At 35.4% G+C, this 18,599-nt stretch overlaps 1 protein-coding gene across 1 annotated transcript; it reads right to left on the bottom strand.

The window, feature by feature from the left end:
• Positions 1–240: 240 nt before the first annotated feature.
• On the bottom strand, positions 241–18,300 carry LOC110021023 (protein OBERON 3). Its single transcript, XM_020719340.1, has 3 exons — positions 18,063–18,300; positions 16,456–18,030; positions 241–887 (listed from the first exon to the last, which is right to left on the bottom strand). Exons 1-3 carry the CDS (start codon positions 18,298–18,300, stop codon positions 328–330), a joined length of 2,373 nt encoding a protein of 790 aa, XP_020574999.1. The 3' UTR covers positions 241–327.
• Positions 18,301–18,599: the final 299 nt, after the last annotated feature.

Genomic DNA, 18,599 nt, shown 5'->3' with positions numbered 1-18,599 from the left:
TAACGTGTCCCATATGTTTTATCATTGGATACATCATACAAAAGAAGACACACAAGAAAAATCCCACTAGTTGGGTTGAGACGGTTGCTTTCAAGGAATGCAGGATGTAATTATCCATCACAACTATCAATGCAGACAATTGACAAACTTGGTAAACTACCTGCTTCCATAAGAACAATAACGGTTAGCTTGTAGGATTGTTTAAAACTCATAGGACAACTTAAATGCACACAGCAAGGGTTTCAGAATATAGCTTTTTAAGCTTAGAAATCATAAGTAGCAATTGTCCAGCTAAGTATTTTCTCAAGAACAAATAAAAAAGAAAGTTCATACCCATTGCTTCCTTGTTGCCTCCATTCTTTCAAGCAAGCTAGCTATCTCTGATTGCATTCTTATCTTCATTTTCTGGTAATCACAGTGTGAGTTCTCAATGAACTTGAGCTCCTCAAGCTTCTTCCTATGCCGTTCCTCAGTTTCCTGTAGGCAGAGTTTTGCAAGCTTGATGGCATATTCCTCTTCCAGTTTTTCGGACTTGGTGCAAACTATCTGCCGGTAGTTTTCCATTTCCTTTCGAGCTTCATCAGCTAGTCTTTGGAAAAGCTTTGCCTCTGCCTCTTTGAAGCGAACAATTGTGTCAAGGCTCTGGAAACCATCATTTTTGGGCAGGACAAGTTTTGGTTCAATGGTAAGAGGTTTAGGGGTTCCATCAGTTTTCAAGACATCCACAGAATCAAAAATGGAAGGATTTGAGTTTAAGGAAAATGCTGATTTTGGTGGAACAATTGATGCCACTGGTGGAAGAGGGAGTATGTTTTCCTGTTGGGTTGTTTGAGCTGCGAACTTATTATTAGAAGAACTTCCAGTAACAGAAAGATCGGAAACACCATCTGCAATTTTTTTGTTTAGAAGAATGTTAAATGGCGTATATGTAGTAGTAGAACTGTAGAAGATAGAATGTGCATTTTTTTTTATCAAAGACATTCTCGTAATCACCCACATTATACTTGACCATTTACTGAAATTTATGAATATTCCATTTGAATATTGATGCTAATAAGCATTGGTAATTTATTTTAGCAATTATTTCATCTTTGACAAATTTAAAGCCTGGTTCATTCGATCTTCTCTCTTCCTTTCACCGATCCTTCCATATTTAATCTTATGTGCTCACCTTATAAGTCTTTCTTCCTTCCACTTGCTGCTAATTTTACGAACTCATCCTTGGCCAGATTTGATTATTGGCCGGAGTAAGAGAGACAGAAAAGAAGCCAAATGAATTTTGAGAATAGAGGAGAGAATTGAAAGATTTAGGGAATCACTTCAGATTTCATTTAATGATAATCAATAACATACCTTGGTATACTAATTATAGAAATAGAAATATATTAAAACTTAGAAGAAACTAACCATATCTAAATTGACTCAAATTCTCATCTGTTATGATTATCCATAGGATGATTCAACTTTATTAAAGACGATGGATCCAATATCTTAAAATAAGCCTAAAAGACGAGATTCATTTAAATATCATGAAATGATTCGGTTCAATCTATACATTTGGGCCAAGCAGCACTTATTGATTTAGGCTCTAGTGCTGTATCAATTTTCATGGGGCACAGATAACTAGCCTCCAAAGAGTAATAAATGCAGCATATGTCAACTAGATGAAGCATTATCAGCTGAAAAATGGTACATATATATAGAGAAATCAATCCCTCCTTATTTAGAAACTTAACAAATATATCTCACCTAAATTAGAAAAGAAAATAATTCTAAAAAAATAGAAAAACATAAAATAGGAAGAGAGTAAACTAAATCAAAAGTTTCCTAAGATATCCCAAACAAATCTTCTAAGATTTTGAGCTGGTCGGCCCACATGAGAATTATATATGGAAAGAACTAAATCTTCTCAGATTTCCACACGAATCAATCGCCAGCCAAACATAAAAATAAATTTCCTATGCTTATATTAATACTTCAGCTTGGCCATTAATTTATGGAAAAAAGGCGAAAGAAAACTTCAAAACAATACCAAACATCAACCATAAATTTCTCCCAAAATGCCCAATAAAACATACATTACAATCATAAATAATAAAAACTAAGGAAATCCAAGTAATTTAACAATCTCTTTTAAAAATAACCTAGCAATGTAGAATTGATGATAGTCCTAGAGCAAACAATGAAGCGTCATCTGAAAGAATTAGTCAACCATAATAAAAATAGAATCAAGTATATGTGAAGTATTATATATTATTAAAACTAAATCCATGAAGTGTATCATCTTAACAAAATAATCAACAATAATAAAAACAGAATCAAGTATATGTGAAGTACTCAATTTTATTAAAACTAAATCCATGCACAAATCATTCCAAGAAGCATTTCAAAAAGGTGATAGAGTTGTCTGGTAAGTTTTCTAAGGTGATGTTGAAAAATAAGTCACTCGACATCATTTTGAAAGGAAGCTCAACAAAAACATTATAAAACTAATATGATAGTCTTATCTTATCCAAAATGACCAACTATTCCACCATATCATTCCTATCAACATAAATCTTGAAGTGAAGTCTAGGGAACACGCAACAAAGAACCCTTAAAAATGTATCCAACAATGACTCAAATTTTAGATATAAAGTTAGGCAGTCTTTAACAAAATAACATATAGACTGAAAATCGGGGAGAAAAAACATACTTTTTACTCAATCAAATCCAAGTACCATGACAAAAATAAGAATAAATAATCAATGAATGTAACTCAAGGCATTAACTACGGTATTATCAACACTTGATTGATGATAAAGAAGCCAACTCTTGAAAAATGCAACCAACTCAACATATCTAGAATTCAATTTCATTGGGATGGCATAAATCTTAAAGCATTCTCAAATTTGAACACAAACTTTACTGGTAAAAGAAAATGTCAGTTAAATCTCTGAACTAAAGCATAGATGTCACAATGATAGGTTATTATTTTGTCTTACAGCAATTAATTTTTCACTAAATTGTATGATGTCAATGTCTTAAAACACCTCCAATACAAATGCCTTATGCATCACAAGATAGTTAAAAAATATAGGCAATCTAAAACTATGGCTATCATTAATTTATTCATATCGTCTAAAGCTTCACATCAAATTACGCCATTAAAACTTAGCTTGTTTAAATACATGAATCAATGGGGCTATAATGGTGCTAAAACCTATAAGATGGAAAAAACTGCTAAACCGTGAAAATCCACACATCCCTAATTGATCTACGTTGATTGGCAATTTATAGTCATCTTAACATTATAGACCCACAAAAATCCCCTGGAGAAACTCATAAAATCTAATAAAGCAATTCCTGGCTGCCAAAATGAAGTGTCAACAAACTGCGTAAGAAACTCAAATGATGCCTCATTAGCTGAAAATGTGGATATTATTAAAATAAATTATTTTGAACATTTAAATATATAGGAGTAGGTCTATTTCAAATATATATATTGAAGATTTGGTTCGTGACCAGCATAAAGGTGCAACGTGTATTTCAAAGACAATAGACATGACATGTTATTCAAGGAATCATTAAGGTGTCTTAATTATCGTTGTTCAATAATCTCCAAGTCCAATTCTAATTTTATTGCTTAGTAGACATAAATGGTTTCAATGGAATGTGAATACCCTGATTGAATTTTCTATAACAGAACATTTATATCATGTAGTCATGGCTGACCTAAAAAAGTACCAGCAATATCTACAGATAATACGTCAAGCCAAATTATATTAGACAAACTACCTAAACGGAACAAGAATTATACATCCTTTAGTGATTGATAATGATGTTTTATTGACCTGTGCAACATTAAAATAAGTAGGGGGTGATTCTTTATAATAAAGTCATCTTAAAATGGCTTTAGACATTAAGTCATTTCACCATCTATAACTGATTTGAACATCAAAATGTTTTACAATAATATTGTGCTAGAGTTACAAGTAGCCTAGAATATGTAGTTACCACCAAAGCAAGTCTATAAGGTATCTTCTATTATAGTAGGATGTGTTGACCTCATTTTCAGTGATGTTTTAGTTTTCTACTCCTCGAACCCAAAATCTAGCCTTAGGAGTTCCTGGTTGACCATCTTAGCAGACTAGTAATGGAACCCACCCCCCGTAGAACTTCAAACCACTTCTTGACTCATTTTTGTGAAGAACTCGCATGAGTGATTCCAAGCACTCAACTTCTAGTTACAAGAGCTAAGGATCAACATGTAGAGAGCCCGAAAATGAGTTCCTACAGAATCAGAAGGCCTTAGGTGAACCCCCCATGACTCGAACACTCGCAAACGCTGCACTTCACGCACTCACTACAACACGTACAAAGTTGACACATTTTTGACACGACCGTCAGTGAACTTGTCTAGAGGACTCCGGATGACGAAACGGATCGCGCCAATGCATCTGGAACATTAACTTTACCCGGAAAGGACACCTATATTTCTAGAAATACACACGCGTACAAATGACACGAAAATCGATGCACATTCTTTTTAATTAGCGGTGCGGGGGCCCGGGCTCAACCCAGATTCAACTCGGGTTCAAATTGGGCTGGATACGAGCTAAACACAGGCTAAATAATTTCAAATTTCAAAAATTCATATTTTAAAATTAAGTGCCTAATTCTACTTCAATAGGGGTTAATTGAAATTTATCATTTACCTAATAAAATTACTGCACAGATGGAAAGCATTCAATAGCCCGCCTAATGTCCTGTAACGGACAATTTGAATGTGTGGTTATAGAATTCGCCCCGCTCCTCCCCGGCATTGGACGCCTACCGGGAATAACTTGTCTCGCCATTCGCCCGCTCCTTCCCTTCTCGGCACAGAAGTTCCTCATTCGACCTCGCCGCTCTCTCCCACACGCGCTCATCTCCTCCATGCACTGAAACACTCGCCTCCATTGCGCCTCTCCTCTTTCGGTAAGTATCTTCCTCTCGCACTGAAACCAGACCCTGCTTTCGGACCTTCCCCGCTCGACAGAGGCTCCCACTCCACCTCCGCTCGATCTCGTTCCCCCTCTACGATCCAAATTCGACTCCTCCCCAGCTCAACTCCAGCTCCTTCTCAGCACCGAGCCCGCTCGACACTGCGTCCCTCCCCTGCATTGAAGCTTTCACCCACTCGCCTACTCTATGCGCCGATCCTGCACGCCTGCTTCGACTCCTTTCTCTCACGAAGAGCCTTTCTCCCGCTCGGCTTTGCTTTTCCGGCTCGGCTTCACCCCTCGATCAAAACCCAGCGACACACTCGCAATTAAAGTTAGCTGGGAAAGCAACCATGGGATCGCAGCGTGCAAGGCCTTCGAAACTCCCATATTTCACCTGTTTCAGCTCCTCCACTATCTGAAACCATCAAGGAAGTGCTTCGCTGACTCTACAACGCTTTGTTGTCCCTCTTCGTCGCTTGAGGTTGGTCTCTCTTCGAATTCTTCACTGTTGTAGCTAAAATCTCTTTACACAGTTGCAGGTATGTTGGAAAAAAATTAGATTTAATTACACAATTCTTTCTCCCGCTCGGATTTAATTACTTGGAAGACAATTAGAAATATTTATGGATTAGTTGGAAAACACTTAATTGAGGGTAGAATACTTTAAATTACTTTAAGCACAAGTTAAAGTGTAGGCTTCCTAGATTTTAGGGGCACGTCCTAGGTGAGAGTCCATCTACCTAATTCTCAGTATAGGCCTCCTAGATTTTATGAGCACACCCTAGGTGAGAGCTCATCTACCTAATTCTCAGTGTATGCTTCCTAGATTTTAGGAGCACACCTTAGGTGAGAGCCCATCTACCTATTTTTCAGTATAGACTTTCTAGATTTTAGGAGTACACCCTAGGTGAGAGTTGATCCACCCACTTTTCAGTGTAGGCTTCCTAGATTTTAGGAGCACGCCCTAGATGAGCGTTCAATCATCTAATTTTCGAATAAATAATGAAACTTGACACTTGACCCTGATTCACAAACTGATTAAAACACTAGACATGAGGATGCACCGAGGTATAGTTCATGCTTAATTAAATCAACAGTGAAGTTCTCGCAATGACTTATCCTATAATGAAACCCAGTGCACTGGATTTGAGTTTGGATATTACACTCAAATCCTCCTGACAATTTAGGAAATTTGTTAATGCCACATATAGATCACTGGACTAAGATAAGTCTAGGGTCTAAGTAACGAGGGTGATGACAACATTGCTTATGTGTGCTTAAACGAGGGATACAAAATGAGATTATTAGAATAGTATCTCCTACCTCAAGGGTCTTCAATAAGAAAGAAAAAAAAGATCAATAATACTATTCGCCGATTCTTGTTGGGATCGTTGCCCCCGACGCTCTTAGGTTATCAGTGGTTCTAACACGATTAAAGTGACTAGCCTGTAAATTACATGACTTTACAGAATATTTACAAAAATAAAACAAAAATCTCTTTTGCATGTTAAAAAGAACTCTGCATTCTGCATAAAAAAAGACTTAAACAACAGCTTTTGGATGAAAATCAAAGAATTTTTCTATGAAAATTTATAAAAGCCCATGGTTAGTCATTTGGATCGAGGTTAAGGACTGCCTTCTGTAGATTATCGGGATGACAACTCTTACCCAAGATCGGGAAGCACACAGCCCAGTTCTGAGCCCCTAGTGCTACCAATGTCTTACACTCAATCTTGGTTTTTCATATGTGGCTAAAGGTTTCTTTTGTTTATGATTTCTATGACGCGTTTTTCTGACTTTCATGCTAGATTTTCTCGCCTTATTTACTTTTCTTGCAAGTGTATTTATATCTACTGCAAATTATACTATGTTTGTAGTACTAATCTCGCAACAGTAGGAGATGCCCAGGTACACTTTTACAGTTTATCTACAGCATTTTACCTTTCAAATACATTTAATTTACCTACAATTTGATTATTCTGCATGCAAAACCAAAAATGAAACCAAAAACGAAACAAAACAAAACAAAACAAAACTTTGACACCAAAACTGGTAAACATAAATCAACAATCTCAAACACTTAAACCCTAGAGTCATCGCTACAACAGGAGCTTGGAGCAACTTCGTGGGCAGCACGGTATGGAGTTTGGAGCAGACTACAAATGGAGGCGGTCCTCATTCTACAACAACAAAACAAGTCTACACTAGCTAAACTCTCTCCTTAGTCTAATTCACAAGCCATAAGACTTCAAGGTAGCTCGCCTAGCGCGACGTAAATCCTCATCCCTTTTTTTAGGCTCCTTCACAACTATGTTGTGTAGCGTAAGTCCTAATTCACTTTAGGTTCTGAGGATGTTGTCTAGAACGACGTAAAACCTCTTATCCACTCAGCTCTTTGCGGATTATTTGCATAATCAGTCATTATGCAAATGTAAGTCCCAAATAATAAAATTGACAGGATTAAACACTCTAACAACATCAAAAATCGCCTCCAAAACTTAACCACACATTATGATAGTTTGGGAAGTCAGTGAGATTTCTTCTCAAGATCTGTGACATCCCCTACTTTTTCCTTCCTTTGGACCCCTGAAAATAAGTGTTCCTATTTGAGCCACTCTCACTTGTTTTTTCACGTCCTACCGTGAAAAACTAAACCTTGAAATCTTAAAGACTAGTACCTCTGCATATTATCAAGAGTTTTCTCAAGTGACCCCAGTCATTTGGGATGTAATTAACTATAAGGATTTGCCTCTATAGAGAACTTGGAACCCAGGTAAAATAAACCCTATTTAATTTTTGTATTAAGTAGGGGAAGTTGTCGGTCACACATAAAAAGTTCGCAGACCAAACGAATATCACAAATCTCTTAGTTTGCAGAATTGGGTCTATCGCCAAGATATACACTTATCTTTCGGGAGGGTGTAACACTCGCGGTATCAGACACGATCATGCAAAATATTAGACAAATGAGATTTATTTGCTCTCATTTTTAAAAAAAAAATTAAAACACTACTTTCAAACCCTAAACTATATAACTCATATACTTTATAGATTAAATTAAATTTTCAAATTAAAAAGTTGACCGACATAATGTTATGGGTATACTTCCGCATGAATTTCAACATGGAGGCCACATACATATTTATTTTTTAACATGTAATAATCTTGTCTAACTGTAGATCTAGATCTAAACTCCTCAAATCAACTCATATAATCAGACACACAAAAGTAACCTTGACAGAAGTTATGAATTGACACGCAATTTTTCATTATGGAATGGAGGAAAATATTTGAAGTCTAGTTTATATCTCATTTTTTTTCAATTATTGATATCCATGACCGATTTCTCCGCTATTGGCTTCTCACAAAAAAAATATTTAGTAGACCCAGTAAATTTAGCATTAAAAAAAAGATACTTTAATATGATCAATTATTTTCATCAATTTAAATAATCCTATTGGTTGCTATTCTGCTAGAATAATAATTAGATCATCTATCATCAATAGAAAAGTCAATTTGATCCTCCTGTAAGGATCATAATGTTCGTCAATTCTATGTTGATGATGACCATGATAGAGATATGCAGTCTCAATTCCAGGAATCCTGTGAGAAAAATAAAATGCTTCCTTAGGAGGGAATAAATATGAAGTCTGACATCTGTCTTTGTGCCTAAACATAAGCAACATGAACTTTTAATTTTATCACAAGAAAAATCTGGCTGGTCTGATAATTCATTTTTATGCTCATCTAGGTTATCAGATGAAGTAACTCTAAGAATAGTAGTGCAAGTGAAATTTGGTACAGAAATATGCAAAAAAGCATCATGTCCAGTTCCTTAAACATGCCTATTCAATGACCTTTTTATCATCAATGTTTAATATTTATCTCGAGACATAAATCACATCCCTTTATTTAAGTCAAATCGTCAGCATTAGTTTATAATCCAACTGATGTTGATAAATGATGGTTAACGATTTGGATCATAAGGTGAGATAACAAATAAATATGGTCTCACCTGTACCAATTGATGTTGAAATAAGAAGAAAGAAGAGGTCAAAAAAAAAAAAAGAGTTTTGAGAAGAGAGAAGATTCTAGAAAGATTTAAGAGAATAATTTCAGATTCCATACAATGATAATTGAACCATAAAACAAATGGCAAACACATTGAGCAATAAGTAGCTCAAGCTCAAGGGTTGGCATACGCCAAATTGGGAACGTATAGGCATCAAGCAAAAAAAATGTGATAGGTAATCAAAGTGAAAGTCAATACAAGCTCACAAGATTGTCGAGAAAGGAGATCATTGAACAATTTAATTATCTTGTAAGCAAGTGCAACTACAAATGAGTGGGAGGTTACAAACACGGAAGAAGCATGTAGGCATGGGTGTGCATGACGGTCAATGATTTGGATCACTGAGTAAGATAACAAAAAAAAAAGTCTCACTTGTAGCAATTGATGTCAAAATAAAGAGAGAGGAGGAATTTTGAGAAGAGAGCAGAGACTGGATAGATTAAGAGAATAATTTTAGATTTCATCTAATATAATTCGTTATACCCCTTGGGCTCCTATTATTTAAAAAAATAAGGATAAACATAAACTTAAAAGAAACTAAGCCTATCAATACTGACCCAATTTGAACTAGATAGCTCCAATTAAAATCTATGACTATTCATCGGATGATTTAGCCTAATTAAAAAAAATTAAATATAGAAATATTAAAAAAATTAAATATTATAATATAATTAAATATCATTAACCAATCTGATTCAATTTAAACTTCTACAAAGCCCTTATTTGATGCCAATTGATACCAAAACAGGAGAGAGAAAGGGCCACAAACTAGAGATTCGAGAAGAGAGAGAAGAGAGAGAACATAAGGATTTAGGGAATATTTTAAATATTACTCAATGATAATTGGTTACACTTGTTGGTATCCAATTTACAGAAGACAGCAATACATTTAAATTGTAAGAACACTAACCCTATCAAGTTTGCCCAAATATACTAGATATCTCCAATTTAAATATATGAATATGTATAGGATAATTTAAGCTAATTCAATAGAATATATCTATAAATTAAGATAAAATTATATTAAATAACATGAAAATTTTGGGTTCAATATAAACTTGGACCAAGATCCAATCCTTGATTTGGTCTTCTGTACCACATCACTCTCACTAATATAATATTTTCTCTCTACCCTTCAAGATTTACAACACATTCAACCAAGCAATCATTTCTACAACATTCCTTCTACTATATTAAACATGGCAATCAATAAATTCTAGGCAAACAATGTGTTACATGGCACCGTTGGATCAATGGAAACTAAAATATATGTCTAATCCTTTCAGATATTTGCCTCAGAATTCAAACTCTTCTACTAATACTTCTTTTAAGCCACCATCTAGGTTTCAACTATAAATCATATTTGCACATATAGTCCAAATTTTTTGTATGATAAATCCAAAGTATGAAATCGACTATATGATATCCGCCATCTTCTAGCAGCACTGACTAAAAATTATCAATCTTATCAAATAAGGTTGAAAATTCTATATTGTGATTATTCTACTGATCCAAAGCCTCCCATCTTATAAATTTTCTTCTATTATAACATCATTTTACTATATTCTATAAGAAACCTCTAGAATTGTTCATTGCAAATAACATATATCAAAGTAACTCACTTTCAATATTTCTTTAATCTCCATAATCAATAAAAATAATATAAAATTATTGTTAATTCAAGATTTCATCCACATCTAAGTGTCATTATACTACAATTTATAAAGATAGTCACTCTTTAATCATGCATTTCTATAAAAAAAGAATTAAAAAAAATGAAAAAATCATCGCTTTGATTTCTATAGTTTTCAATGAGCATGAGCAGCTTATGAAGAAAACCACCTCCATGGATGATCAAAGCTATTAAAAAAAATTCTAAAAAAGCCCTTAAAACCATGAGCTTTTTCACTTAAAGGCCTTATTAGGCTTAAATAATTGAGTATAGACTCAAAAGGATAAATCCTTACCGATCTCTAAATTAGCCCCAAGTATGTGACAAAAGTCTGCTATTCTTGCATCTTTAGTAACGACTACCAATTAAGCATCAGCAAATAAAACCAAGCCATGAATACATCCAATCGAGCTATTGATGGCCCAACATCAACCATCTAGGGCTTTATTATTATGTATTCCATAAGTTTAAATATATAAAACATTTTCAAAAGAGTATTAGAAGGTCATTCCTATAAAATGCTTCATTAACCTAGGTTATCCCAGGTTAGTTCTATGCTTCTCATCTATGGATCTACTACATAAAATACTTCAAATATATTACAACAACAACAACAACAACAACAAAGCCTTAATCCCACTACGTGGGGTCGGCTACATGAATCATTTTCCTCCATTGCGTCCTATTTAGTGTCATATTTTCATTTAGTTCTAGTAAATTAAGATCATTTTTTATACAATAAGTCAAAGTCATCCTAGGTCTACCTCTGCCTTTCTTAGCACAAGTCAAATCTAAAACATCTACTCTCCTAATCGGATCATCAGATGGTCGACATTTAATGTGAGCAAACCATCTAAGACGACTTTCTTTAAGTTTGTCTGTCACAGGAGCTACACCAACCCTATCACGGATATATTCATTTCGCATTTTGTCTCTAAGTGTAAAGCCACTCATCCACATAATCATTCTCTTCTCGGCAACACCTAACTTATTATTACGCTTCACTTTTAAAGGCCAAAATTCAGCGTCATAGAGCATTGCAGGTCTCACCACCGTCTTATAAAATTTTCCTTTCAGTCTAAGCGGTACTTTTCTATCACACAAAAGGCCTGAAGCATTCGTCCACTTCAACCAACCAGCTTGAATTCTACTACTAACATCCTCATCTATATCACCATCGCTTTGAACAACAGACCCAAGAAATCTAAAACGCTCACACCTTTTAATAATTTGATCACCCAAGGTCACACTTCTGTCACTAGAGCTACTACTACTAAAATTACATTCCATGTATTCAGTTTTAGTTCTACTAAAACTAAAGGCCTTTAAACTCCAATGTAGACCTCCATAATTCAAGTTTTTCCTGGGCTTTTTCTCTTGTCTTATCCGCGAGAAGGATATCAACAGTAAAAAGCATACACCAAGGTACATCCTCTGTAGATGTCCATTAAGACCATCCATAACTAAAGCAAAAAGATATGGGCTTAAAGCCGGTCCCTGATGTAATCCAACAGAAATAGGAAAATATTTGGCCAATCCTCCTTCAGTTTGAACACAAGTAACAGCTCTAGTATACATATCTTTACTCCTTATTATCTCTGAACTTCTCCATCAAACCGCTCAATAAATGTATAGCTTCCATAGTAGACCTGCCCGACATAAATCCAAATTGATTATGAGAAATCTTTATAATGCTTCTTAACCTATGTTCAATTACCTTCTCCCATAATTTTAAAGAATGACACATCAGCTTAATTCCGTAATAATTTGCACACTCTTGTGCATCCCCTTTATTCTTAAAAATGGGGACCAAAATACTCTTCCTCCACTCCTCAGGCATCTTTTTAGTTTTTAAAATAATATTAAAGAGTTTACTAAGCTAAGAAACACCAAAATCTCCTAAATATTTCCACACTTCAATTGGTATCATCAGGTCCTACAGACTTTCCACCCTTGGTTTTCCTTAAAGCCTCCTCAACTTCTTTTTTACTAATGTGACAGTAAAAATGAAACGTTTTATTATTATTCACGATATTAAGATCACTAAGGTCGGTCATATTTTCAAAAACTTTATTAAAAAGTTTATCAAAATAACTCACCCACCTATGTTGAATATCTTTTTCTAAGAAAAGTACTTTTTGATTTTCATCTTTAATACACTTTACTTGAGTTAAATCTTTACTTTTCTTTTCTCTTTGTTTGGCTAGTTTATATTTTTCACCCTCCTTCGTATCTAATCTATTATAAAGATCATTAAAAACAAATTTTTTAGCGTCACAAATTGTTCTTTTAGACTTCCTGTGGGCCGTTTGATATTTTTCCCAATTCTCTAAGCTTTTACATTTAAATCAATTTTTATAACAATTTTTAGAAGGTTGTCCATATGCAGACTAGGTTTGCTTAGGCTCATTTACTTTTCCCAAGTTTTCTGATATGCGTTTTAAACATACCATGCATGAAATTTCTTCAACTTCAGGTTGAACTTATAAAACCAAATTAATTAACTAATATCTTTTTATTTATTAATTAATTTATTTATTTTTTGGTAAGGCTAGATCCATCATATAACCTCAGAGTATGATTGAAGCTTTGATTTCTTAATAATTGCAAAAACTTTCAACATCTTTTTGTTGTTTAAGATTAGATATCATCATACTTTTTCCTAGATCCGTTGTTATAATTTTGATTTTTATTTTTTCACTAATATAAGTTTGTAGCCAAATGATTGGCAGTTCACATTACTCTAAATTTCTCAGTAAGAATATATCAAAAACATAAAATTTACATTATGTGTATCTTTTAAACCAAAATCAACTTAATTTGTCAATAAGATTATAATATACAAAAGTAATTTAATTGTTTTACTCTTTTAAGAAAATATCTTTCTTAAAATTTAACATTTTGTCTAAATAAGATTTTAAGTTTCCTTTAATAATGTTTTTTTAACTATTAAGTTCCTATAAAAGAGGATAGCTTCCTTTAATGAAATTTATTAAAATATCTTTATGCTTAGTACATAAAATTTAGTTGAACATATGTAATATTGTTTCGCTGGGCCTTCCCGTCTTACTTCTCCATTTCTCCTTACTTAGAACAATAACTTAATATAAGCATACAGAAGTTTGTTTCACTTGCATTGGTTACAACAATCAATGGAAAGCTCTTTGCCACTTATAGACTCCTAGAATTTTATGCCCTCTTTAACTATATGTATGCATTTTATGCAAATAAATTTTTTTCAACTATAAATTTCCAATATGCCTCTTAATCAACTTATCTACAAAATATTTAACCTTTTAGTTTTTAAATATCACTTTCTTATCTTAAGGAACTAATTTCTTTTAATTTCTACTCTAATGCTTCTAAAATTTACATTCATAAAATTCTGTTGGTTTGCTTCGTAACAGAATTTTAAAAGCAATAGACATAAATCCATTCAGATGGTTGCTAAACAATGTCCTTGTCCTATTCTTTGATCAAAATGCCAGTAGAACTCAAAATTTTAATTCCAAAATCATTAATATGCTTTGTTAGTTAATTTAGATCTGGGGCAACACATACCAATGTATAAAATTGCGCAAATGGCTATTGAGGCTAGCTAAGTAAGTAAGTAAGTAAGTAAGTAAGTAAGTAAGTAAGTAAGTAAGTAAGTAAGTAAGTAAGTAAGTAAGTAAGTAAGTAAGTAAGTAAGTAAGTAAGTAAGTAAGTAAGTAAGTAAGTAAGTAAGTAAGTGCGTGCGTGAGCGCGCGCGTGCGCGCGCGCGTGTGCATTAAAGAAAAATTAACATTCTATCATGGTAATAAGTGACATTGTATTTATATGAAATAACAAAATACACATGCTGCAAAATATCATATAGAAAATTGCACAAATAAAAATATAAAACAAGAAAAAAAAGTAATGTTGAATGTCAAAGTAAGATATCAGATGATTTTAACATAGCAAACCTCTCATTTTGATTGTCTAATCAATATAATAACATTCATAGGTCAAAATAAGAACACAAAAAATAATCAATAGTCGGAGCAACATGGGACGGTGGTGGCAACAAGAGCTGCTAATGGTGGTGGTAATAAGAGTAACAAATGACGGTAGCTACAACAGGAGCAATAGGTAGCCATAACAGAAGTAGGTGATCGTTGTAGTGGAAGAAACTATAACGATGTTGATGGTGGTGGTGAAAATGGCGACAATGATGCTGGCGATAAAAGTAACGGCGACAATGCTCGAGCTGCAAGTAGCAAAAGCAACACGAGACAATGTTGGGAAGCTTTACTTGGGAGAGGTAACTGCAGCTTCGATTCATATTTAAACAAGCTGAAATTGGAGGAAAAATACTAAGCCCGAGAGGCACACACCTTAGAAGAATTGAGGCAAGGCGGGCTTGAGGTGTGCCTCGACCAATTTAAGGCATATGCCTTGCCCGAGCTGCTCGAGAAGTACACATCAAATCATTTTTTTCTTCATAATTGCACTAAGGTTGGTATCAAGGCGCTCCTCAGATTGTGCAATTTTAAATAATAACCATGACCTAAATAATCTAGTAGGAATTAGAATTTATTTTGCACATGCTACAAAATATGTCGTGGAGTGTGCAATAATCAGTTGTATCAAATGAGCTATATAAGATTGTATCACCTAAAATATATAAGTAATTGATCAAAATTTAAAATCCACAAGTGATATTTGATCATATAGTTAATTCAGTATAGCTAAGTAATTTTTTTCTTAACAAATAATCACTACTCCAAATCTAACTTTATAGAGCGGAAACTCAAAACTAAGCTGAAAAATAGTTTGAAATTTGACTTGACTTGATTTTAAGCCAATTTTGAGCTACATTCTAAGATCAAAACGGATTCCAACTCAAGCTCAATTTCACCCTTCTGCTCAAATATAGTTCATGTTGATTCGAAATAACTTTTTATATAAAATATATAATGAATATAACATAATGTGTGTGTGCACATGCTTGTCATACATGATATAATACTTGTATTCATGTACATACCTAACTTAAAAAAATTTTGATTCAACCCAAATTAAGATCAATTTTTAGTTACATCAGCTATAATGATTTTGTTTTCAAGTCAAGTTCAAGCAAAATTCTAAGTCATAGTTTTGATTCAAGATTTAGTGGAGCCTGACTAGCTCAAACTTGGCGCAATATCACTCATAATAAGATAGGAGGGACAATGCTTATTCTCTTTTAAAAAGCATGAACAAAAATATCCAAATAGAAATAAGCAAAACAGCAAGTAACTTATCATAATACTGAAACAACATATCATGTCACTTTGTATAATCTTCCAAGCAAAAAGCACGTGTTGATAAAATTTCAAATCATTGGACAAAGTTACCCGTTAATGATAGAGACAGCTTTGATGTGAACAAGAAACATGCGGAATAGTTTCTACGTGCAGTAAAAAGTTTGACTAGTAATTGATAGATAATCCTCATATATTGACATAAAAAAAAATTAAAATAACTTACAAGTTCAAAATTCAACTGACAAATACAACTATCAAGAAATCCATACAAACTAAATAAATCACAAGGACAACAAAAAACAAAATTGCAAAGCCACACATATCATAATAATTATAAGAAAAGAATAATGAAAGATTAAATAGATATTTAAGGTAAGAGCATACCTTCCTTTGAAATCCATAAGCAAAATAGCAAGTTAGATAAAAATAAGAGCAGTGCCAGCTTTTGCAAAGGGAAACAGTTAAAACACTTACATTTGAAGAAGTGCAGCATGCCATTGCATGCATCCAATGTAGAAATTTGCTTCTTTCCTAGCATGTTGAGCATCTCATCTACCTTCCTTTCCAATTCTTTCCCTTCAAGATCTTGACTTTCATGGAAGATCATCCTAACACAGTCCAGTTCCTTCATCAGGGTCTCAAGCCCCCAACCCTTTGCACAGCACATGAAAACTTCCTTGACAAAGCCAAACATTTCAGAAGCATGGTCACATCCAGGGCAATAAAACTGCATTTCTGTCATTGTGCCACCTCCTTTCAAGCTTTGTCCAGGCTTTATGAGATTCCTCTGAATCCCACAAATTGCATGGCACCAATGTGAGCAAACGTCACAGCCAACCCAACTGCAGGTGTTCAAGGCACAATCAAATTTAAAGCAGATTGGGCACATACAAGCACTACAAAAGCCCTTATTGTTTGTGCATATCTTGCAATCACAGTCGTCAACAGGTAACAAGCTCTTACAGCTAAGATTCTTACATCTCGTCAATAGGAATATCTCCACCAACTCAGTAGTGGGGATGCGGATCTTTAAAGACAAAAAACCTATGACACCAGTTTTTATAGCAACCATTACTTCAAGCTGCACCCTGTGAGACTTTAAAAGGTTCTCAGAGGTGAGATCAGACCGCCTCTCTAGCTTCCTTTGGAGACTACTGAACTCCTCCTTATCAGACGAGCCCATCAAATTCCTCAAATATTCTTTTACTGTCTCTACCGAATTGCTTGGTAATTCATGCAATCTCTGAGCCATAAGAAGAACTGACTCTGAAACAATCTCTTTCAACACCCTATCTGGCCTAGTAAGCATGGCATTCCTCCCACTTTCAGCACTTACAGTGGCAGCATGAACTCTCCCCTGCCTAGCAGGCAGTTCCGTTGGGTAGAATGAGATATCATCGGCAATGCTGCTAGCTTTAAATAAACTATTATTGTTGTTATTGGTATCTTTGTTATTTCCACCCAGGTGAGCAAAACCGCTGTGATTCGAAAAAGTGATGCTATTTCCATCACCTACTGGCCTGAAACGGCTATGAACGGAGCCATTGGTCCCTTCCCCAGCTCCACAATACCACATCTGATCGTTATCCCTCGACACGTCATAATTCTCGGTAGAGTTGCGGGTCAGGGAGCAGCTAGGGTTGTGGGAGAAGGGAACGGAGCATGAATATGACAAAGACGGGTTGAAATCCTCTGAATTAGTAGCGCGGGTATTGCCGCTAAAAGTCCTTGCTTGGGATACGGGATTAAAAGCAGGAGTGGAGGCAGCGGCGGCGGCGACGGCGGCGGGGGTGGTGTCAGAGCGCGTAGGTATCGGAGGGAGGGCATTCGGCAAGGGATTGGACGAATTGAGCGAAAGAGAGAGATCTGGCGGGGCTAGGGTTAAGTTGAGGGGTTCAATCTTTACCTTCTTCTCGTGTCCGTCGGGCTTGACGGGCTCCGCCCCCTCCCTCTTACTTCCAGTGAGACCCCTCAGCTGAAGGAAATCCCTCTCAACCCACCGTTCCTCGTCGCCGCAGCCGCCGCCTCCAATGGTGGCTGCGGCAACCTCTGGGACTTCTCCAGCGAAAGGATGAGATCACTGCATCCAGCAGCAGCAGAAGTGGTGGCGACGGCGGCGGACTCCCTCTCGGGAATATTGAGCTTGGGATTATCGCAAAGATAGCTGAGAGTGAGCTCTCCGCCTGAGATCGCCGGCGGTTTGTCGGGAGTAAGAGACTTTGTATTAGGACTTTGGAGGTCGATCGATATGGGATCCGCTTGAGCAGTATCGGACTGGAGGCGGGCTGCGTTAGGAGGTGAACCGGTGTCGCAGATCATGACGATGGCCGGAGGTTTTGCTATGGAATTTGGATCTCGGACGCTCTGGCTTTGACTTTCTCAGCCCCTGGCCTTCTTCGCCGTAGGAGCGATGTATGGCTTCAGCTCCAGCTATTCAAACCATCACGCGGTGAGAGAGTCGACTTTCCATGGACGATTGTGTGAAATGATATTATGTCGAGTCCGAGAGAAATATCTTACCGGGTGTCTGTTCAGAGAGGGAGGCGTTGGCGGGTTATATTTTATCTTATATTTAATAAATTTTGTGTTTCTATTTTTATATATTTAAAAGTTACAAG

This window comes from Phalaenopsis equestris, unplaced genomic scaffold, assembly GCF_001263595.1.
Source record: "Phalaenopsis equestris unplaced genomic scaffold, ASM126359v1 Scaffold000115, whole genome shotgun sequence".
Lineage (NCBI taxonomy): Eukaryota > Viridiplantae > Streptophyta > Magnoliopsida > Asparagales > Orchidaceae > Phalaenopsis > Phalaenopsis equestris.
Note: the sequence above shows the minus strand (reverse complement) of the source record. Positions and strands in the feature narration are given on the sequence as shown.